A 22,177-nucleotide genomic window follows, 5' to 3' on the forward strand; every position below is an offset into this window, starting at 1 on the left:
GAAATACCAGATGCTACATTCTCGGAGGGACTTGGAGGAAGACAAACTACTTAAGTTCAGCAGTTTTACACCATGCAGGATCTCATAACCTTGAAAAACTATAAAATGAAAAACAAAAACAAAACAAAATCTCCCTAAATATGCATGCCTAAGCCTCAATATTTCTTGCCTCTTGAAAAGCTGAACATAATAATACATGTCTACTCAGCAGTACCCACTTGCTGAGCCCACAGCCACAGGGCATGCTTCATATGTCACACATTAACTACAGAAATAATGGTACCATGCTTCAAAGGTTTCAGATTAGAGATTAGCAATGTCACATTCTTCCTTACCTTCTAAGGTGGTTCCTGTGCCCAGTAGAGGATCACCCAAACCAGAGGAATAGCGAGCACTAACAAACAACTCATATTCAGTGGCTGGTTTGAGGTTCTTCAGCATAGCCTGGGTGTTATCTCCCTTGACGGATATCTCCTTCCTCTCGCCTCCGTCAGCAGGTTTAAAGGCAATACGGTACTGAACAACATTTCCTGGAGCTGCCTGCCATGCCAGTTTCATTGTAGATATGGTCTCATCAAAGACGCGAAGGTCACGAGGAGAGCCACGGACTGAAAGAAAATACAAATGTATAGGCCACTGATTAATATTCACTGAACTGAAACCCAAGCTTCACATACCTTTCTGCCATTTGCAGTTAAAAAATAACTTCTTAATGTAATTTTCTTGACTCACCTTCCTTAGTGGTACCATCTACTTGCATCTCAGCCCCTGAGCCTGTGGCATACTCAGCAAACACAGACACACGGTAGGTGGTAATGGGGAACAGCTCCTGGAGAACTATGGTAGTCTCTGGTCCAATAGTTTGTGCCTCTAGTACTTCCCCAGCACCACTAAGTGGTACGTAGGACAGTCGATACCTGATCACCGAACCTGGAGCAGCTAGCCAAGACACCCTGAAACTGTTTGTTGTCTCCTCTGTAACTCGTAGGTTCCGTACAGTCCCTTGCTCTGAAAAGGAAAAAATATCATAGATGCTAAATATTCTCATTTTGATAACTATTACAGTATGGGTCAGATCCAAGTAAATCTCTCTTACCTTCAAGAGTTGTCTCTTCACCAGTCAACGGGAAACTGTCTCCTTTTTCGTACTGAGCAAAGACGTTGACCTCATAGGCCGTGATGGGGAAAAGGTGGGGCAGAACGGCTGTGGTAGTATCGGCAGGCACTGCCAAGGAAATGTAGTCTCCAGTGATGTCTTCAGCCTTGCGGAAACGTACCAGGTAAGACATAACTCTGGCTGCAGGAGCTGTCCAGGTGGTACGGAAGCTTCTGGAGGTGATCTCAGAGAATTCCAAGTTTTGGGGTGGAAGCAGACCTGAAAATAAAAACTTGCTTGTTAAAAATGTCTTTTATTAAAAAGGCAGTGCACAGGCCCAAATCACATTAAAGTTGCAAATTAGTAATAGCATGATCATAATAATTGTAAGTCTGTGAGATTTATAGGGCAACTGTAGCTCTGTTTTACTCCTTTTTCCTCTCTGTCCATTGCCCTTCATTTACTGGCAACAATGAAAAGCTATGCGTTGTTGTAACCTTGTTGAGCTAACAAGGTTTTAAAAAATTAAAGTTGCCAAGTATGGAATGCAACACTTACTAATTGCTTTGGGACTGCAGGCTTCAGTATCAATAAGCATAGTGGGTGGTGTGATATCATTCTACCACAGTGTGGAACAGCTACAGCTCTATTCTGTCTCAGAGTTGGGGTGGCCTTTTGGATTAAAATTACTATCAAGTCAAAATAGCTCTGTTCCTCCAATCGCTGTAGTGTTTTTAAACAGTAAGTGATAATAAATGGTGTGATAGAGCTCATTCAAGAAGCACGGATGTGGTTTTGTGGTATGTATGGTTAAGTGACTTGATTAAATTTTGCCTGTGCCTTGCCTGACAGCAATTTACACAGTATTATACTGCTATGTTTCAACTTTTCTTGATTGCATTGGCTCCTTGCCATTATACCCACTCATAAAGACCTGGCCAACTGACAACAGATGGTATAGTGTCTAATACAGGATAGTAGGGACCACCATGACGGTGCTCAGCAAATGGTAATCATCCAAAAGAAGAGTAAAACCAAAACTGATGCCAAGAAGTTTCTGGTGTATTATTTGGCTACACTCCACCTCAACTCTAGCATGTTTATTTATTCTGTCCTCCTACTTACTCCTCTTTTTGATGTTGAGCAGCTCCTGCTCAATCCTCAGACAGATGGACTGAGTCAGCTCTTTGGAGATCCTCTGGAAAGCATCAAAGTCCTCCACCTCGTAGACATGAGTGTCTGCTGGGGGGTTAGCAATGGCCTCCAGCTCTGACCTCACTGCATCCTTCACACCAACGGCAAAGATCTCCACATCAATATTCCTCAGGTTGGTTGCTGCGTCCTTAAAAGAGTCTGATGACTTTCCGTCTGTGATCAGGACCATGACGCGGGGGACGTTTTGTCTTGCTCCACGGCCAGGGATAAAGATCTTCTCCCTGACATAGGTCATGGCCTTGCCAGTGTTAGTGGAGCCTCCACGGTAGGGGAAGGTGCGCACAGCTTTGACAACAGCATTAATGTCATGGTGGGTGTTAAGGGCAAACTCAGTGTGTGGATCGCGACTGTACTGGACCAAGCTAATCTGGACCTTGTTGGGTCCAATGTCAAAGGAATTCACCAGAACCTCCAAGAAGGCACGGACTTTGGCAAAGTTTTGTAATCCAATACTGTATGAGCCGTCAACCAGTAGGACCACATCAGCCTGCACATCCACTCCCAGGGAGCACTCTAAAAAAGACAGAAAATCATAGGTTACTTAAAGACCTTGTAGCCAAAATTTAACATGAGGTTGTAGTGACATGAATAAAAGTGAGGTATATCTAACTTTAAGTATATCTAACATAAAAATAGATCAGGAGAGATGACAGGTCATGCACAACAAATCACTTTACCTGTTGACACCTTGACAGGCTGGGTCTTCTCCATAGCCATGATGGGTTCACTGGGAGTCAGACCTTTGAGGGCATACAAACTGATCTCATACTCAGTCTCAGGAGAAAGGTCACGGACATTTATGGATGTCTGGGTGGCTCCCATGTACAGCTCCTGCCGTTTCATTCCAGGTAGCATGGGAATGAGGATGAGCTTATAGCCTGAGATATCGCCCAGAGAGGGATCCCACGTCACCCTCATTGACTTAGATGCTATTTCTGTGACCTGCAGGTTAGCAGCTGGCTCCACCACTGAGGAAAAATGGTAGGGATTGAGAAAGTGTTTGATTGGATAATTAGATTTCAAGATGTATGCAGTATCAAAATCTTTGCTTTGCTATGTGGTAGGTAGGTTCCATGTAGTAACCATAGCACTTCATACAATGTAACACATTTCATAGAAGATCTTTTGACTCACTTTCTTCTCCGCTGACCAGAGAGCTGAGCTGCTCATCAACACCAGAGCACACCTCTGTGATGATCTTTTTCTGTACATCTTGGATCATATCAAAGTTACGCACATTGTACACATGTTTGTTGTGAGGTGTGGAGGCCATTTGCCTTAGCTCATCCTCATCTGCTCCTTTGATACCTGAGTGGGAAAATGTGAAGTACAACAATATTAAGTCATATGTTTTTGACTCTGTGGCTGCATCACAGATGTGGTGAACTATTGATGGTTGCAGAGTATTGCGTATGATGGAGGAAACAACAGTAGTTGACTTCGACCAAGTCAAATATAGATCTTACAATGAAGAATAAATGGAAAATCAAGTGGTTTCCAAGAACAGGCAGACTTTCACACGGGAGAGCACTATTCAACAAAACACTGAATAATAAACCATACCTAGGACAAATATTTCCACTCCAATGTTCCTAAGTCTTCTAGCATACTCTTCCACTGGGTCCTGGGATTTTCCATCAGTGATGATCATGGCTACCTTTGGAAAAGCTTTCCTGGATCCAGCTGCCTCCGTAAAGATATTTCTCAGCAGGTAATCTATGGCATCACCTTAAGACAGAAATGGATATATATGAGTGTTTTTGCATGTTTGTCTTGCATTCCTGCATTGTACCGTATATTCAAATTCATGCTATAAAATAACTTAATGGTATTATTCAGAATGTAGGCTTTTGAACTTATTACCTTAACTTACTTCCAAAATCAGGGAGCATCATTAAAAATGATCTGAAAATAGCTAAAAAAAAATAGCTAAAATAGCATTTCATCTCATAATCAATCACAGCAGACTTTGGACTTTGAGACTGAAATCTGCATATTTCTACCTTTCCATCTCTGTCCTTGCTTCTGGTGAACTCCTTACCTGTCATGGTATTTCCCCCCTTGTATGGCAGCGAGTTGATGGCTTGGAGCAGGTCTCCTCTTCTGTTGTAACGGGTGAGAGGGAACTCTGTGCGGGTGTCTGTGCTGTACTGAACCACGGCCACTCGGGTCTTGTCCTCGCCAATGTCAAAGGCCCCTGCCAGGGCTCCGATAAAACTACGGATGTGCTTAAAGTTCTCTCTGCCCACGCTCCATGAGCCGTCCACCAGAAAAACCAAATCTGCTATTGCACTGACCGAACACTCTAGAGACAGATGGTGGAGAAATAAAACAGTCAGGAATAAAAACTTATGTAACAGATTTTGATTGATCCACTTTAGGAACATTTGGGGTTTTACAACTAGTTAATGATGGGTGTAAAAAGTTAAAATGCAAAAAAGCACTTTATTTATTTCTAAAATTAAACCAATTTCCAAGTCAAAATTGAGCCAATAAAGGTATGGCAGCAACAGCTTGGTCTTGGAACAATATTTTTACATTGGCCCCTTTCTTCTCCTGTCTGTCTAAATAAAATAAAATCCCTGACAGTTAGCTGGATGGCTCAGAGATATGCATGCTGACATCAAAGGAAATATCAACCAGTGCCAAACAGTGGGCTGGTATAGTCATTCCAGCAGACGGAGGCAAGAATGTGGCTTTATAGACTAAACATTTAGCAGAGGTTCCACCAGCAATGTTCACTTTTATACTTTCTAATCCTACAGGTCTTTAAATCATGTGAAATTCTCTGGAACTTTTAAGATGACTCTATTGAAATAATTGGCAGGGTTTATATGGATGGACTTTAATCCCCCTTCCCCCAGTTCTCATTGACTCATAGTTCTGTTCCTTTTATCTCATAAACCTCCTTCTTAAAATGACATCTTTTTTATTTAAAATTTTCTGACCTAATGTTGAAAAGAATGGAATCAAAGCAGAGGTTTAGTCAAACAATTTAGGTGGTTCATTTTCTGAGAGCTTAACCATAAAAAGGGTTTAGGAGAATCTGGAAGTATGGGTACAGTTTCCAGAAGAATCAACAGGTGGGGGAAAAAGTTTAAGAGACAGCACTTGCTTCAAGGTGGCACAATGAACACGTCATTGCTTGAAAGGCCCCTCCTGCTCTCCTCTACTCCATGACGCATAACAGAACCCTTGTATCCTAGCTTCAAGCCTTCCTTTCCTTTTTTCTTGATGTGCAGACTGGTTTCAATTAAAGGAATCAATGTGCGCATTCCCAGTCACTGTCGGATCCCTGTCTGCTTACCCGGTGAAAACCCGACAGAAGGTAAAATGTACGCCTGACCAAATTATTCCACGGGAAAAAAATATGATGATGACATGAGGGGAAAAAATATATTTGAAAAAAAAAATTTGGAAAGCTGCATGGAGGACATGTCCTGTTCGGATTTTGGTTGACACTACAGTAAACATACTCACTGATTGCATCTGACTGTGGCCTCCTGACTCGTCCGCTGGTGTTACTGGACTGGACTGAAACACAGGAAACACTTGGAGAGTTAGCACCGCACATTGTCGCCCCTGTCTCACTGTGTGCTTTTTCACAGCGGAAAAAGGCAAGAAAATCAACACGCCATAAAAGTTGGTCAACAGAATCAAAACCACATGCACACAAACACGTATCTTTATGCTGCATTAGCTACAAACAGTGAGTGATTCAAAAGTCAGTAAGCAGATGTGATTTCTCCCTACTTTCCTACGTCTCATGTGGCAAGATGAAAATGCAATCAAGAATAAGTTTTACTCTTGTAATAATATCACTTTCCCTAGCATATCACTAGCATTCAAATGTTATCCCTTTGCTGTAGAAGATGGTCTTTAATATTATATTAGTGCAGTTTCATTTCTCCAAACATTCTAAACTTACTGGTCAGTTGTCCAAAGATGGGAATACTCTCCTCTGATCCATAATAGGAGTTTATGGACACTGAGTAGTCCAAGTCAGGGGTCAGGTCAGTGATTGAGGTCTTGGTGGCGTATGCATCAAGGGTTAAGTCTCTGGCCGCTTCATCTAGGATAGAGAATCAAGCAATAAATCAGCCACTGGGGTGCAGTGTGTGTATAAACTGTATTTTGGCATGTTCATATCAATGACAAAAATGCTAAGTCCTTACTGACCTGCATCTGATACAATTTGTATTCTGAAGCCCTCTATCCTTGATGAGGGTCTTGTCCATGACATTTCCACTGAGTTCTCATTTAGAATTTTAAATTTCAAGTCTGAGGGGGGTTCCACTGCAAACAAGAGATGAAACATTGTTAAATCACAAAAAATAAGGGTATGTATGATTATGGTTATATATTTGATCAAATCTAAGTGATGCATTTTTTAAACCAAGCATTCACATTGATCCCAACGACAAACACTTCATGACTGAAGTCAACTTGTTCATTGTTGGGGACAGACACATAGCACTGACGTCCATTTGTGAAGGTGACAAGTAAAGAACACGTGACAACATTGAAGAAGTGTGAGAAGCCATTTTGGAGCAAAATGGCATTTGTTTGAGTTGCCCAACCAAGGTGGCCAGCAACTCAAGCACTGGCATACATAACATGTGCACAACTCCACACAAACTTTACCAAAGTGCAAACATTGAGTGAACCATCCAACACATGCTGAGTGCAGTCATTACAACGCATGCCCCGACCACAAACTAAACTCCTCTTATGATGGGAGTTGATCTCAGCATTACAAAAATACAACAGTGACTTCATTCTCAAGTTACTGATTATACAATGGAATCAAGGTTGCCATGTAGTTGTTGAAGTAACACTTGACAAAATTGAACACCATATGTTATATATACATCGTATATAAACATATTTCAAAATGAAAAGGTTTGTTGTTTATTTGGTTAAGACTCTTTACACAAGTGAGTGGCACACATCCATTGCAAACCTTTTAAAAAGAATACACAATTTGTCGCTGGAGACTCTTGTGTACTTTTTCATTGACAGCATAATGCATAAGAAGGCATGGGAGAACAAGACTACTTTAGACACTCAAAAGACAGTTCAGATGTACTATAATAGAGAAAGTGTGTCATTAAAATAATACAGGAAAACATATAGAGTGTGACAAGAACACGCGCCTTTACAACGAGCTGACTTGATCACAGCGTCATGCATCATGTACATGAGAAAGTTGTTTGACTCAACAACTTTGATTGACTGGACGGTAGTTTCCATGTACAGTTGGGACCACACAGACAGAGATGACAAACATATTTTAAAATGATATTCTTTCTTGCAGCTTCTAGGCTATCAGCCCAGAAAATGTTGAGTAAAGGAAGTGCGCTATCATTTAGTACGTGTCATTTACATGCATAAAAGTCACATAAAAGTATTTGAGGAGTAAGAAGCGCTAAATTTTCTTTTTATTAACCATGTTATCCATTTTTATTTTTTAGTGTCATACAGTTAGTTTTAAATTTATATCCTTATCTCTTCATTCATTCATTATATAACTAAACTAAATTCTTGATGTTACATGCAACTCTGCTCAGAAAGTTATTACATAGAAAATGAGCGAGTGACGAAAGTGCTTCATAGTGACATGATGAATAATTGAAAGAGAGTAGAGAAGACATGATGAATTAAATTAATTTAGTGAAAAAATTCAAGACATTAATGAGGTTAACACTGAAATTTGCACTGACTTGTAGTACTTGGCCAAGCCCTAAATTTATGCACAGCAAACCATGATGGGGAAAATGTGAGGTAAGTGAGCATGCATAAGACTGTAAGGCAGGTACTAGCTGTTAATAAGAGTGCCATGGGAGGCAAGAATATCATTGTAAAATACACTTTGGAGGAGGAAGCCATAGCTTGGGACACACTGAATGCACAGGCAGATGACAAACAGGAGCCCACCAAATACTTAAAAACTATGATTGGAGGATCACCAACCTGGCAAATCAACTCAAGGAGCCCCGATGGACCGTGTTCCCCCTCATTTCTCCACGAGTACTCATCTCCAACAATGGTAAGGGGTGTGCAGTGTGTTTGTGTAGATGTGTAGGTGTGTATGAGTTGGGGGGGCTGGATAGCAAGTAGCAAAGTGTTTGATGGTGGATTGAAAAATTCGCAAAAAAGTTTTAAGCGGACTTTCACTTGCATGAGCAACACACCTGACGGTCATACATTTGTTCATGGCAAGATGGTGCAAGCATGTCATTTCAATTTGTTACAATTTCTTTGACCATATGTCCTTCTGGTTTTAATATTTACTGGAGGAACAAAGGTGGTTTTGTCAAAATAACGATCTCTGGTATGTTATTTGGACCTTGTGGTTATTCTTGTTATATGGATGTCTGTCCCATCACTTCCTAATAAAGGACACCTCTGGCTCCCAAGGGCCAGAGTCTGGCTACTGTTCTGCTATTAACCTCAGTCTCCAACCAGCCAGCCAACCAGCCAGCCATCCTGGCTTGTGCTACAGCCAAGAGGAGAGACCAAGTAAAGGAGGAAAGAGCACCGACTCTCCCAAAGAGGCAGGACAGATGCCAAAGTAATTCCACAACATGTGCTGACATTAAACATTACTGCATATTAACTTTCCATATGTATTGCAACTCAGCGTTTTTGCGAATGCCCGCAAAGAAGCCCTAGAAAGGCTCTTTGTCTTTGTGCTGTCTGAGGATTAATTTGCTATTCTCGTATTTCATCTTTCCATTCCGTTAGTGGAGATATGTGAGAGTAGACGTTAGACTCCTCTCACCCTGCCAGAGAGCTTTCAAGGGGAAAAAAATCAAAAGGTTTCCATACTATATTTCCATATCTGCCATTATTTTGGACTAAATGTTTGCATATGAGATTACTTTGAATATTATCCTGTCAAAACTACTGACAGATTGTTAACAGTCTATTACAAATTAGCTTGTGTGACATGTACAGCAAAAAAGCATATAATTACTTTAAAAACAGTAGTATACAGTATCAGCACAAAATCAAAGTAACAAAGTTATTTAAATACAGCACTTCAGTACGGTTTTAAGCACTTGAATCATAGTGGGATACTCTACCACCCAACCACCTCTGGGATAATTTACTAGAATAAATTCTACCAACAAAATATAAATACTGCTTAGAAGTGAATGTATCCATAGGTACTTTTGATACTTACAATAAATGCATTTTCCGACTAAAACTTCCATACTTTTGTAAAATACTGAATGCAATTTAAACTTTTTTTTATGTATTTTAAATCACTACTTACACTAGTGTACTATTACAACTCTTCCACAATTAAAGTAAATACTTAAAACATTGCATTTCCTTACTGCTGCAACCACTAAAACCATTGCAGTGAGATTTACACAGGTTTACAAAATACCATAACAACGTCAACATAATCATAATAACTTAGAAATATGTGATCTAGCATTTCAATGCCTAATTACCAAGGACTTGGCAAACTTCCACATTGTGCTTGGGAAAATGTGCAGAGACTTGCTATCATAAAACTGAAACAGCAACAGACCTGCTAAAACATTTATGGGGAAACGTTAAGCCATGAAATTACTTTTGTTCAAGCCTTAGTATGTGCCCTGTTGTTCAATAACATTAAATTAGAAATTGGAAATGAAATAAACTTTACTGTACTTAGTTTCTTACATTTGCCAAATCCAAATGAGAAAATGACCCCTAGAGTATTGGTTTAAAAGCATGTAAATTACAGCTTAAATACAAGTAAATGGGGATCTGGATTTGGATTTGACATCAAAGGCTGTAATAAGTCTTGACAGATAAATCAGACAAAATATGCTACAAATGAGGAATAAAAGCATGACAGTCATCAAAGAATCATTTAGTATTCCAAAATTCACATAGTCAAAGAGCATACACATGAAATAAGAAGAGCTTTATTCACTTTATCAATACATATAGTGTTTCCATCTGACGACTCTCTGACATTCCAGTAAAAGGCTAATCCCTGTAACATAAACAACCAATGGAGATAATAGGTGAAAGAAGAGAAGAGGAGGAGATAAAGAGACAGTGGGACAGTGTATGTAAGAGGACAGATGCCAGGTGGTTTCATTTACCTTGAGCATCTATGGAGGATATCAGAGCTGCAAGCAAGGCAGCCGTGGCTAGTGACAGCCCTATCTTCATGTTTACCCCTAAAGGATCAGCAGGGCATCAATCAGTCTGAGGAAAAAAAAGGGAGGAAATGTGTTAAAGCTGCAGATGACGAGTCTATAACTCAGCTAGGTTTCTCTGTGTGGTGTGACTACTCACTACATGCAAGGTTGAACTTACTGCTGTGTCAGGATAGTTTATCCCGCATATAAACTGAAGGTTTGCCTCAAGAATGAAAGGAAATAATGTATATGTGCAACATGCGCAGTGGTCTGAGCAGAATTGTTGTTCTTGTTTGTTTTTACATGGAATCCAGATTGATAGCTATTACTTAATCATTACTTTCCACTTATGTTGTCAAAAACTGCAAGATTCATCTAGACTCCCTTACATAAGACATGCCACACCTTGCTGCCTAGCAGCTGGCGCCCGCACCCTGAGGTGGATATTTAACACTGTGTGTATTTAGTAATGACAGACTGAAAAGAAAAAAAAAACATTTTACCACACTATAATCTGGTTTGATTTTTATATTCATAAACTAGAAACACATTATTTTCTAGCTGAAAAACGTCATTCATTTTGATGGCTGACTAACCAGCTCACCACAAACAGTCTTACCATGTAGTCCTCACTCACTTTCGCCCTACAAGGACATGGTCTGGGTGACCTTTTAAGGTCATTAAAAAAAGCATTTTCCTTTGGGACTTAAGACTTTACTACAGTTCACTAATTGTGAGCTAACAAATATAAAATAGGGACATCTTGATTGCACAAACCATACCTTTTTATACCTCATATCTTTTAAGTGCTTCTTTAACTTCTCTCCTTGTCTTGTGACTGTTAGATTCAATAGATAAATGAGGGAAATCCCTTTTACTTGGACTCACCTCGCATTGTAACTGACCCTGAAAGTTAGTTTTCTGCATTTATGAGTTTCTCTTAAATAGAATAATCGTACGCGATGGAGTAAGTCTCTCTTGCGAAGGATTACTCTCTGCAAGGGGACTTGTGCTGGCTCCCATCAACGCAGTACAGTCTAAATTCAACTTCTTTAAGTTTTACCACGGGCTGAGCGCCCCGCCTGGTGCACAAACAGCTAAACTGCAGTTACAGGAACCGAAATGACTCTCTTGGCCCCTTTGACACAAGGCGCTCATCTCATCAAAAATCAAAATTAGACATAATCCACAGTAGCTCAGCCAGCCCTGCTGCTGAAACACTGAGTGGTCAAAACACAGAATGACTCTGCTTTATCCCCAGACTGCAATCCAAAGCAGTGGCTTGTCGCTGCATTTTCATTCAGTTCACTTCAATAAAGTGGTTGAGCTTTTTTTTTTTTTTACTTGAAAACTTCATCTTAAAAACTTTGTTAAAAAGTTATTATAAGCTATGTCAATTATCTTTAAAACGTTGACCTTAAAATGCATGCAACACGGAGAGATCAAATTATTGCAAAACAGTACAAAACTGCGACAAAAATATTCTCTATTGTGTGAAATAGCCTATAGATTAGTTATACTTATTGTTAATTATGCCAAAATAACTCATTTGTTACACGGTCTACTCACTTATTCAACTCCCCAAAAGATGAACCGACCAAATATCAGAGCAGCCTGCTTGATGCCTCCCCCTCTGGAAAGTAACAGAGAAATTTCAGGAGCTGCGGCAGGACCCCTCTCTCCTCTCTCTGGCTACTGGAAGCTCCGCCAGCAGATGTCCAAGAAGGAAGAGCCTCTTTCCAAGTGGGAAGAATCTTTCCACCATCGGCTACTTAATAGGGGGGCAGTTCCCAACTCTCAATTTACCCTCATTTGGGCTTTTCTTTTTTTTATGAAACCCCAGCCTGCCAGTTGATGTTTGTAAGACCGATCCATTCTTAGGAAATTACATTTTTCCCTGCATTCCTTTGGTCTGGCGATCTAATGAGTTTCCAATGCCAATGTGACTTCGCAGTAGGGTAACATTTGGCCAGACAACACTTGAGGGGGAAGTGTTTTATATGTGAAACAGGCAACCTGATACAATCTATTTATTCTTATGTCAACTGAAATAATAGTTGAAATTTTCACTTTTCACAAGAAATCTATTGGCTCTTGGTATCATAACATGGCTTTTCTCTAATGTGATCAAAATGCTTAAAGTAAAACAAGCATGTATTATCATATTAGTACATTTAATTCACCCGTTTACTATAATGTGGGTATCAGTGTAAAATTAAGTTTAGTTAGGAGTGGCCAAGTATTTCAACTACAGCCTAAACTGCTTCTCACTGCCACAAAAAGAGTTGCGGATTGATTGTTTTAGGGTGCCCTCTAGTGCTCAAAACAAAGACATACTCAATTTGGGGTTGGTGAAAGAAATCCAATGTAGTCTGAATAAAATAAACCACTTATAAACTCTCCTATTTGACACCATGTGAACTCAAATTCTGGTGGAATGATAAAAGAGGGGTCTTGACATATTTTCCAAAACATATAGACTGAATATGAAAAACTTGTATTTACCAAACATCTACAGCAGAAATCAAGTTTAAAACAGCGACACATTTTATTGAGATGTTTATTTAGTATATTATCATATGCAGCTCATGTTCTGTACAATCAATAAATACTGATCTCATGTGTTAAATATACTGATATTTTAGATAGGATATAGGTCTCTGCACAACAGAGAGTTGATGAATTACATACAGCATGCGCATGATTGCTTCATCAGACAATAAAGTACCATTTGCCAAACATGTTTCACTGTGGCTTCTTGGGCATTGCAGCACTAAAAAGCTCGTACACAACAAATCCAGCCCCTGTGAAGAGAACAGAGAAGTATTACAGATGTGACTGGGATACAGCACAGGCTAATTCAGCCCAACTTCAAACAACCCTTGATGATGTATCATCAGCTGGCAGTAATTTTACTTAAAAAAGTCAGTTTTATTAATAACATCAGAGTCACATTACTGGCATGAAATGTGTTTTGTCCAAAAAACACAGACTGAGACATCTGAGGTGAGCCTGACTCATCAAATCTCAGACGAATACTGACATACCAAACACAGTGAGAGACATTGTGGCTCTGTAGAGTAGAACGTCCTTTGTCCCGCCCTTCAGATGGATAGGCATACCATTATCCTCCTGTTCAAAGAATGAAGGCACATAGTTATTTAAAAAAGACAGCCCTGCTTCAAAGGTATGTGAAGGATTTTTAGCTTCATATGTTTCTATTTCTATGGCATTTTAAGTTGTGTTGACTAATAGAATGTATGTAACTTACATTTCAAATAAACAATATTATATTAATATTAACAATATTATGATCAACATTTTTTCCCAAAACACAATGTCTACAGTTTGCTGGCAAAGACCTCATGTCTGGTTAACTATAGCAATTAAGTGATGGCGTACACTTCACTATGCAATGAAGCAATATTTGCTCTAGGACTTAGCAACAAGGGTAGGCCATTTGTCAGCTGTGGCTACAGTCATTTCTAGCACTATGCAAGGATCAGTAAAGCCTGCCTCATTGGAACATTGATTTAGCGATGGATTTTTAATAAGCAACTTGCATGCACAATTAGTATACAGTAACTACAGCCCCAGCTACAGCCAAAGGTCATTTAAACAACCCACTAACACATACTTATCTGTCAGGCTACAAAGAGGATAAAATCAGATTCTATCTCCAGAACCTGGGAATAAAGTAGAAGCTTTAACATTATCATTATCAGTATTAAAAGATGTCATTCTTTGTCTTACTTAAACACTGACAAATGAAAATAAAGTTCAAATATCAAGTCAAACAGGCACATATAGTACTTATTGGTATTTTAACAACTAACTAAACTGGACTATTTATACAGACGGATATAATAAGTTACACTGGCATCATGATTTCAACTCACATTGCTAAAACTGTTTTACAACAATGCTTTGCCAATTAGGTAATTTGGTATACTGTTAACAAGAAGTTAATTTATCATACAAACTTTACTACTCCTGTGGCTCATATGAGTCCCATCTTAGCTTCTTGAACAATGTTACAAAGCTGAGATGGTATATTGATGGGAGGTAATCATACGTTTACAGATGCCGTCATCCTTCTTTGAGATGAACCGTACCTGAAACAGTTTCTGTTTCTCCTTCACAGTGTTTTCAATCTGTCTGCGGGCACTGCTGGTGATGGTCCTCCTGGAAAGCTGCCGAAGGCCCTGGTGGTAAAAAAAAAAGAAGAAAGGCTTAACTGGGGATTTAATAGTTTTGACAGTTATGATCTAAACATAACAAACAGTGGATAATGATGTGGACTGAAACAGAGTGAGAGTGGAATTGATATGTACAAAGGTGCTCCGATAGTTTAGCAAGCTCACTTCAAATTGTGATGGTAGAAACTAATATTTGCCAACTGAACCAGTTTGAAGCAAGTGTGCTAAAAATAGTTCCTTATCTCAAAACGTTTGATGCAGTCAAAATGGTGACGTCTGCTGGCCAACCCTTCATATTACATTTGCAACACAATCAATTCATTGCTGTTATCTTTGATATTTTATTCAATAAAGGTTACATTACAAAACCTGTCAATTAATAGGCTACATGTCAAAAAAATACATGATTACATTTTTTAATTGGGCAATATTAATATTGTTACAACTATACAATTCTTCTTATTATTGCCTGTCTTAACTTATTTAGAATCTTACCAGATTCAAACTTTGCCTGCCTTTTTCTCACTGAAAACGTTGTAATCTGCCAACATCTCCGTGATTCTGACAAAATATACAAAATATTGTGGCAGGTGGACATGCACGTCGCCTAAATGTTCGTGACGTACCGACACCGCTTTCGTAAATTCAATTCGTAGTGGTCAATAGCGGTCAATGCATCGAGAGGTACATGAATAACATTATAGCTCTTATAATCTTAATTTCTGTCTAACTGTGTGCCTGGCTGGTGTTGTGTCGAAGTCTGTCCCCCCGTCAACATGTGTTCCCCCTTCTCCCTAACCCCAACCAGTCGTCTTCTGAGGTGCTGAACCTGACCTCAAGTTTACCTCAACCCCAACCAACTATCTCTGCTACACCCAACTATAACCATAAAGCAAGTCCCAACTCCAACCGCGGAGGTGGTGCTACGAGAAACACAATTTTAACAGGAGGGGAACATTATTCGACGGGGGGGGGACAGACTTCGACACGACACCTGTTTCCTTAAATGTTGCTGAGCTCGTTGCTTTTCCTTCCAGGTAGCCGGTGTTCTGTCAAACAGCTACTGTGTTAGAAAGACTATAAATAGCCAATAACAATGTAATATGACAAAAATAATACATTTATTTATTAAATGAATTACCTTAATTGCATATGGTTTGCTCTCAATTGGGTAAACTGACTAACGTTAGCGTTGGTAATTTAAAGTTGATACGTTATACCGTTATACAGAATCAGCAGCCTAATGAAACCTAACGTTTACGTATTAAGTACACCATAATAGCACGACAGTAACATTTTAATCACAAAACTGGAACGCTTTACGGCAAACAAACCGCTGTCTTACCATAAGTTGTCGGTACATGGTGGCTAATGTGTGTTTCGTTAAGTTGAAAAGTCAGGGGACTCCACAAGGACGGACACGGACAGACTGACGTCCCACAATTCCTTGGTGGAGCTGTCATATCCGGTCGCATGACATTATGATTATGACTATGATTATTATTAGCGAAATAATTTAAAAAGACGGCCAAGAGCAATACACAGACAGTTAAGTGGCAGTAACGTTAGTATTTGTATAATAGTACTTGTGTGTCTACAAGTGATCTATAATAAAATCACAAATGATACCAATACATTGACCAACTTCTTTAATTGGACCCTACAAACTTTATAAAACCTATAAATTTCAAATTTAAACAATTAACTGAATTTACCAATAATGCAATGATGTAACAGAGGATGGAGTGAAACAAAGGGGACAACTTAACAAATGAGACACTTTTAAAGTGCATATAATTTGGTCAACATTGAAGAAAGCAAAATAATTTAACACTCAGGCCAAATGCTCATATTAGCCAGGGAGATTGCCCAGAGACTTATAATTAAGAATACTGGATATCACATAATGATCCCATCATTTATAAGCTTTAGATTGTAAGAGTATCTTAAATAATTTTTTAAAAAATGGATGTCTCATGACTGGTTCAGTTTCCTTTAAAACCAGTCACAGCTGAGGGTAATCACACTTGTGGTACTATTTGTCATACATATTCTATGACTTTGCAAGGGTAAAATACTTCTTATTGAACGTCAATGCTTACCATAAGTAACGGCACACAAGCAACGATCATCCCATCCTATATTCAAGGTAATCTCAAAAACCACAGAGGTATGTCAATGAAATATAATGGTACATTCATCAGCAGGACATATTGCAGTGCATAATATGGACAAGAACGTGCGTTAAAAATACATACATCCTTCAATAATTAAGCCATTCGCAAAGCACTGCTACAATGAGACACAAACACTTTGATAATGTATAGATAAATAGAAAAAAAATGAAGACAGGACATGACATTCTCAGCAGCCAACTTGAAGCTATATGCACAGAGACACAGACTCTAGCTTCCTCTTTTGCCTTAGTTGTCCTATACATTAAAACAACTTTTGAAGAGACACAGGAGACACTACTGCTCTTACATAAACACACAACAGACATTTACAGTGTATTCACACTAAAAATCAACAGGCAGTCCAGAAAGGACCCTTTAGGGTCATCCAGGAATGCAGAGGCGGGAGAACGCCATACAAGAACTGTTTAGTTGGGAATATCTGCACTGTTGCTGCGAGTGTCATATTTGTGGTGGATGATGAGCAGAACAACGCCCAGGAAGAAGCAGATGGAGCCCACAGTGATGTAGGCGATGCCCAGGAAGGGGTTCTTTCCTCCCATCCAGGAGATGGTGCTCAGGATCATCCGCTTGCGACCATCAAAGCTGAGCACTGGGTAATCTGATTACATGTGGTTAAAGAAAAAAGACTGGAGCTTCTGGACTGAAAGAAAATTACATTTTACAACAGGGCTTATCAATAGTCTACACGTCAACTCTTCATATACTCTTAATGTACTGAAAAAGCATTAAAAACAGGCCAACAATATTAAGCAGCTTACCTAAAATAGTGTGAATCTTATGCATTCTTCAAATACAGCAGTACATAGCTACACTAGCCAAATTTAGCACAAGGCAATATGGTTGAAGATCATTTCTCAGCACAATTCTGCTGAAAGTAATGAAATGATTAATTGAATTATCACTATTTTAGGTACATATGACTGAATGCAAGCCACACATTTTCAGTTTAGTTCTATAGAGTTATACACGTCTTCTTATAACTGTTTACTTGTTTTTAGGAACTACAGGAATGTCTTTGCACATCTTTGGTCTTGTAAGCTTCTACATTTGAGGTCTGGGTCAAGAAGCTGGTTTACTGAGTTATCTGGGTAACTTTGCTGAGTAAAACCCAGAACATATGCTGATGCACAGTAACCCAGATAACTCGGTAAACTTGTTTCTTGAAACATCTCCTGGCATGGACGCTGTTAAACAAACAGACAAGGAGTTGAAGTGTGTATACTGGTGTTTGCTCTTAGCACAGCATTTCATGGCAAGCTGACAACAAGCTAAATTTAGTTTATTTTGAAGTATACAGCTGACCGAAGAGAACAAGGAAGGCAAAGGCAGAATGTGTGTCCAATTTTCTTTAGACACGGTGTTCACTTGATGTTGTTCAGAGGTTTTGTAGGTTTAAGTTTGACACTCTCTGTGGACACAATTTCCTGTCAGGGCCACACAGACTACCACATTCTATTTGTGAATTTACAGATGTGTTTAACACAGAGGACATTTAGACATGTCTCAGTAGGAAAAGCACAGGTGTAAATAATAACATTAATGAAGGCTGAATACCATTTAGGTTTCAGGGTCCTGGTATTGGTGCATGCAGGCTTGCTTTCACACAGTCATGGATTACTAAAACCCTTTAACAGAGTGGGTTCCTCCTTAAAGTGTGCTTTTGCACCTGTGCTTTTTCTACTAAGACAAGTGCAAATATTTGCTGTGAAAAAGGCCTATGAGTGTGTTTTTACATAACAATCTTACCCTTGAGAAGCTACATAAGGAAATACAGGAAATAAGTGGCTAGCTCTAGTTTTGACTGAGCTATAGTTTCTGGATGGAATGTAAAAAGGATACTGTAATTGATATCCAGGACATATTTGCCACTGGGTAGAGTTGGGGTTATGTTAGGCTTCTTCTGGATGATGCGATAGAGCTTGCGAAAAGTGGGCAACGCAGCCGTGCGCATCCACACGATGAAGTCCTCATTGATAAAGCCATTGTTGTCAGGATCTGATGGGTCCAGCTCATACACTGGCTTTCTCCAGTTCACTGGCTTGGTTGTGTCTGAGATAGAATGAGACAAGAGCAGGTTAGCCACTGCAGCTAAAGTGTTTAAAAGCCTTAAAGATCATCTGCAGTTTGCTTAAATCACCTTGGAAAGCTACAGTAAGGTTGTTGTTTCCACCGGGATTCCTGAACTTCACATGCTTGTCCGTCCACCACGCAATGCCCTTCTTTACCAGAGGAATTGCACTTTTGTTGCCATTGGAATCGATATGATACAGTTCCAAAGTGTCTAGAACAGAAAAACATTACTCACAACATTTCTTCAGGTCATAAAAGGGTCATTAAGTGCAGCAAACAAGCAGAACCTATGCACTGAACTGATAAGTGACGACTTTTGTTCTGGAGTGAGCTTATAGCAGGAATTTCAATGGTCAGATAAGACTTGAGTTGAACACGAGTAGCAATAAGTGAAGTTGTTCAGCATGTCCCACTTACCATTAAAAAGGCTGTTAGCTATGGCCCCACATGGAGCAATCGGCATTTTATCACTCGTACGGTACGGCTCACATTCTTTGCTGGGGTTCTGTAAACAGCGGCAAATGTTAAGCAGATGCAAGAGGGTTTTCTTGAAATCTCTGCATGATGCAAAAGTACAACATATCCATGATTATACCGTCAAAGCAGACCGGTCACCATTCAGTTGGCTGTCATCCCTGGACTTCACATAGCGTCTGTGGTTCTGATAGAAGTTGGATAAGCCGTAGTACATGAAGACATTGCTCTGCAGGGAAGGGGATATTAATATAGACAGCGTATCAGTAAAGGCTAAAAAAGTACCTCAGTGATGTGAAACCTACTTCTAATGAAAGGTCGATGTGTACAAAATATGGGTCTCTGTGTTCTCAGATAAGATAGATGTTATTTTACCACTGTTTTATTTTAGTCGCACCTAAATATTGCAATTAGGTTAGGTTATAAAACAAATCTAGGTTGTGGTAAATGACACTGGTTTGTCTTATCCGGAAAACTATTGACTGTTGAAAATGTAAGTGGCTGAGGGCTTTTATAAGTGATCAATAATACCCATCTAAAAGTTACCAGACTGCATATTTTAAAACTAGAATAATCAATGGTGATGAAGGCTCAGGCCAAACCTTGAGTGTCCCTTTCTTTGGACTCAAAATAGATCTTAATGGAGATTCAGTGCCAGGAAGCCTTTTTTCTTACTTTAATTGCATTTCAAGCAATGCTTTATCAATTTCGGAGCTCAGCACATATATTATTCATTGGGTCCACACAATGTAAACTGGTGCAGGACCTCAGCTCACCTCAAATGGCTGCTCCAATGTGAAGGTGACAGAGCAGACGCATGGACTTGTGCTGTTCCAGCTGTAGTTTTTGGCACAGCTGTGGCATGGACTGGATATGTCCACACCAGTGTAATCAATCTGAAAATTAGACAGTTAGTGAGCAAACAGCAGAATTGTATATATTAAATACACCAAGGTAAAGCTAATGCATACTTTCCCATATATATATATATATATATATATATACACACACACATATATATACACACACTTAGTAACCAGTTTATTAAGTACTCCTAGCTAAAACTAATGTTGTCTGATACAACTGCCCTGGAATAAACTACTTTAGGTAACAATATGATAGGGCTCCACTTGACTTTATTCTCATTGTCAATTAATCTGTCGATTACTTTCTCAATTAATCAATTTGTCATTTGGTCTATAAAATGTCAAAAAATGGGGCAAAATGTCAATCTTTGTTTCCCAAAGTCCAAGGTGGAGTCCTCAAAAGTCTTGTTTTGTCCCAACCAACAGTCCACAAGATATTCAGTTTACTATCCTAGAAGACTAAATAAACCAGAAAATATTCACATTTAAGAAGCTGGAATCAGAGATTTTGGCCATTTTCTCCTAAAAAAATATTCAAAACAATTAATTGATTATCAAAATAGGCAATAATAGGCAATTAATTTTCTGTTGCTCGACTAATCAATTAATCGGCTAATCGTTGCAGCTCTACAATATTCAGTTTTTGTTGAGGCTGTTTTTGAGAGGTGTTGATTCAAATTCAATTTTAAGTTGATTTCAGGGGCTGTAGTTTGTGGTGATGTTGAATTGTACTGCCTTACACTGAGAGGTTTTGATCTAACCTATTGATACAAATGGGGTGGTTGACTAAAGGGAGTCTCCAATAAGTATGTCTACACTCACTGATATAAATGAGGTGTTATACTGCTGATAGGTGTTTCTAATATTTTGTCTACCCTGATCAATATAAATGAGGTATTAGCCTATACTAACTGGTGTCGCTACACCTTTCTCTACCGTGAACACAATTTTGAGCCAGTTTCAACTAAAACTTAAAATAATCTTCAAGAAGGTAAGGTTTATTGCGTTGCTGTTGACGACTGCATTAGTTTAGTTTAGCTTGTTGTAAGTTATGCAAGGAACGGTCAACTCGGTTTAATTTATATGGAAATATTGAAAAGGTTTTCAGAAACATTTCAACAGGTTCCCACAGCTTGCCGCCACCTCTGTAGTGACTAGTAATCGTGGTTGAAATACACAGTGTGGAAAAACCTAGACAAAGCTAGTCAGTGGTCTTAGCACCAGTTGAAAACAGGCAGACATAACTGTACGTTACCTCGAACTCTTTGATGTTGTTTGATGTGACATATAGGCCGATGCCGATGGGGATGAAGATGAGACCGATAACGAAGAAAGCAGGTAGCACGGTTCCGGCTGTCAAGATGGGCTGCCAGGCAGGTAGTCTCTGCTGTTTGAACGCCGTGTTGTCCGGCTTTTTACTTTTCACAGCGCCCGGGCCGCCGTGACTCGAAGCACCGGAGTGGTGTCCGTCCTCTTCCTTAGCGTTGTAGCTTGACGCCATCATGGCTGCAATCCGCTTCGAGCAAAATAATCCACTTTAGTTGACAGCCGACTGTTCCTCGTTTATCCCACACGACAAATACGAGAGAAAACTTTGAGCCAAAGGACAAAACTGTGTAAGGAATGTAATTTTCCCTCAACCTAATCCGAAAAACTACTCATCGTAGTATTGATTTTATCAGTCCTGTTAATCTCCCCCAAGAGGAAGAAGCCGGAAGCTTCTGAGCCAATAATATGTTGAAACGTAGTAGTTACATCATCACTGAAAATGAAGACGCCCCTTTCAGACGTCATGCAAAAACATCAACATTTAATTTGTACTGCCATTCATAGTGAAACTCAAAATGCTACAGTATTAATAACATAGAACACACAGTATAAAGAAAATAATAAGAGTTAATAATCCGAT

General features: G+C 39.3%; 3 protein-coding genes across 7 annotated transcripts in view; all 3 read right to left on the bottom strand.

Moving 5' to 3' along the window:
- The window catches only part of col12a1a (collagen, type XII, alpha 1a), a 58,051-nt gene extending 45,848 nt beyond the window's left edge, over positions 1-12,203 (bottom strand). For 3 of the 5 annotated variants that reach the window (XM_042387802.1, XM_042387799.1, XM_042387803.1), the window contains exons 1-13: positions 12,031-12,203; positions 10,423-10,528; positions 6,491-6,607; positions 6,240-6,383; positions 5,792-5,845; positions 4,353-4,616; positions 3,875-4,039; positions 3,446-3,619; positions 2,989-3,279; positions 2,222-2,824; positions 1,097-1,375; positions 733-1,008; positions 336-608 (exon numbers count right to left, since the gene is read on the bottom strand). In XM_042387802.1, coding sequence (XP_042243736.1) covers positions 336-608; positions 733-1,008; positions 1,097-1,375; positions 2,222-2,824; positions 2,989-3,279; positions 3,446-3,619; positions 3,875-4,039; positions 4,353-4,616; positions 5,792-5,845; positions 6,240-6,383; positions 6,491-6,607; positions 10,423-10,492 — 2,710 coding nt within the window. In that variant the 5' untranslated portion in view covers positions 10,493-10,528; positions 12,031-12,203. Of the gene's footprint in view, positions 1-335; positions 609-732; positions 1,009-1,096; positions 1,376-2,221; positions 2,825-2,988; positions 3,280-3,445; positions 3,620-3,874; positions 4,040-4,352; positions 4,617-5,791; positions 5,846-6,239; positions 6,384-6,490; positions 6,608-10,422; positions 10,529-11,349; positions 11,462-12,030 lie in introns of those variants that run through there. The other 2 variants (XM_042387801.1, XM_042387804.1) reach the window with 2 other exon arrangements.
- Positions 12,204-13,007: 804 nt separating this feature from the next.
- LOC121881271 (cytochrome c oxidase subunit 7A2, mitochondrial-like) lies at positions 13,008-16,112 on the bottom strand. The gene is made up of 4 exons (XM_042388970.1): positions 16,006-16,112; positions 14,577-14,666; positions 13,509-13,593; positions 13,008-13,265 (listed from the first exon to the last, which is right to left on the bottom strand). Exons 1-4 carry the CDS (start codon positions 16,021-16,023, stop codon positions 13,207-13,209), a joined length of 252 nt encoding a protein of 83 aa, XP_042244904.1. The 5' UTR covers positions 16,024-16,112; the 3' UTR covers positions 13,008-13,206.
- A 182-nt stretch (positions 16,113-16,294) lies between these two features.
- On the bottom strand, positions 16,295-22,007 carry tmem30aa (transmembrane protein 30Aa). The gene is made up of 7 exons (XM_042388969.1): positions 21,524-22,007; positions 20,179-20,298; positions 19,524-19,631; positions 19,346-19,433; positions 18,996-19,139; positions 18,698-18,907; positions 16,295-17,456 (listed from the first exon to the last, which is right to left on the bottom strand). Exons 1-7 carry the CDS (start codon positions 21,770-21,772, stop codon positions 17,263-17,265), a joined length of 1,113 nt encoding a protein of 370 aa, XP_042244903.1. The 5' UTR covers positions 21,773-22,007; the 3' UTR covers positions 16,295-17,262.
- Positions 22,008-22,177: the final 170 nt, after the last annotated feature.

Source organism: Thunnus maccoyii, chromosome 16 (assembly GCF_910596095.1).
Source record: "Thunnus maccoyii chromosome 16, fThuMac1.1, whole genome shotgun sequence".
In the NCBI taxonomy this organism is placed as follows: Eukaryota; Metazoa; Chordata; class Actinopteri; order Scombriformes; family Scombridae; genus Thunnus; species Thunnus maccoyii.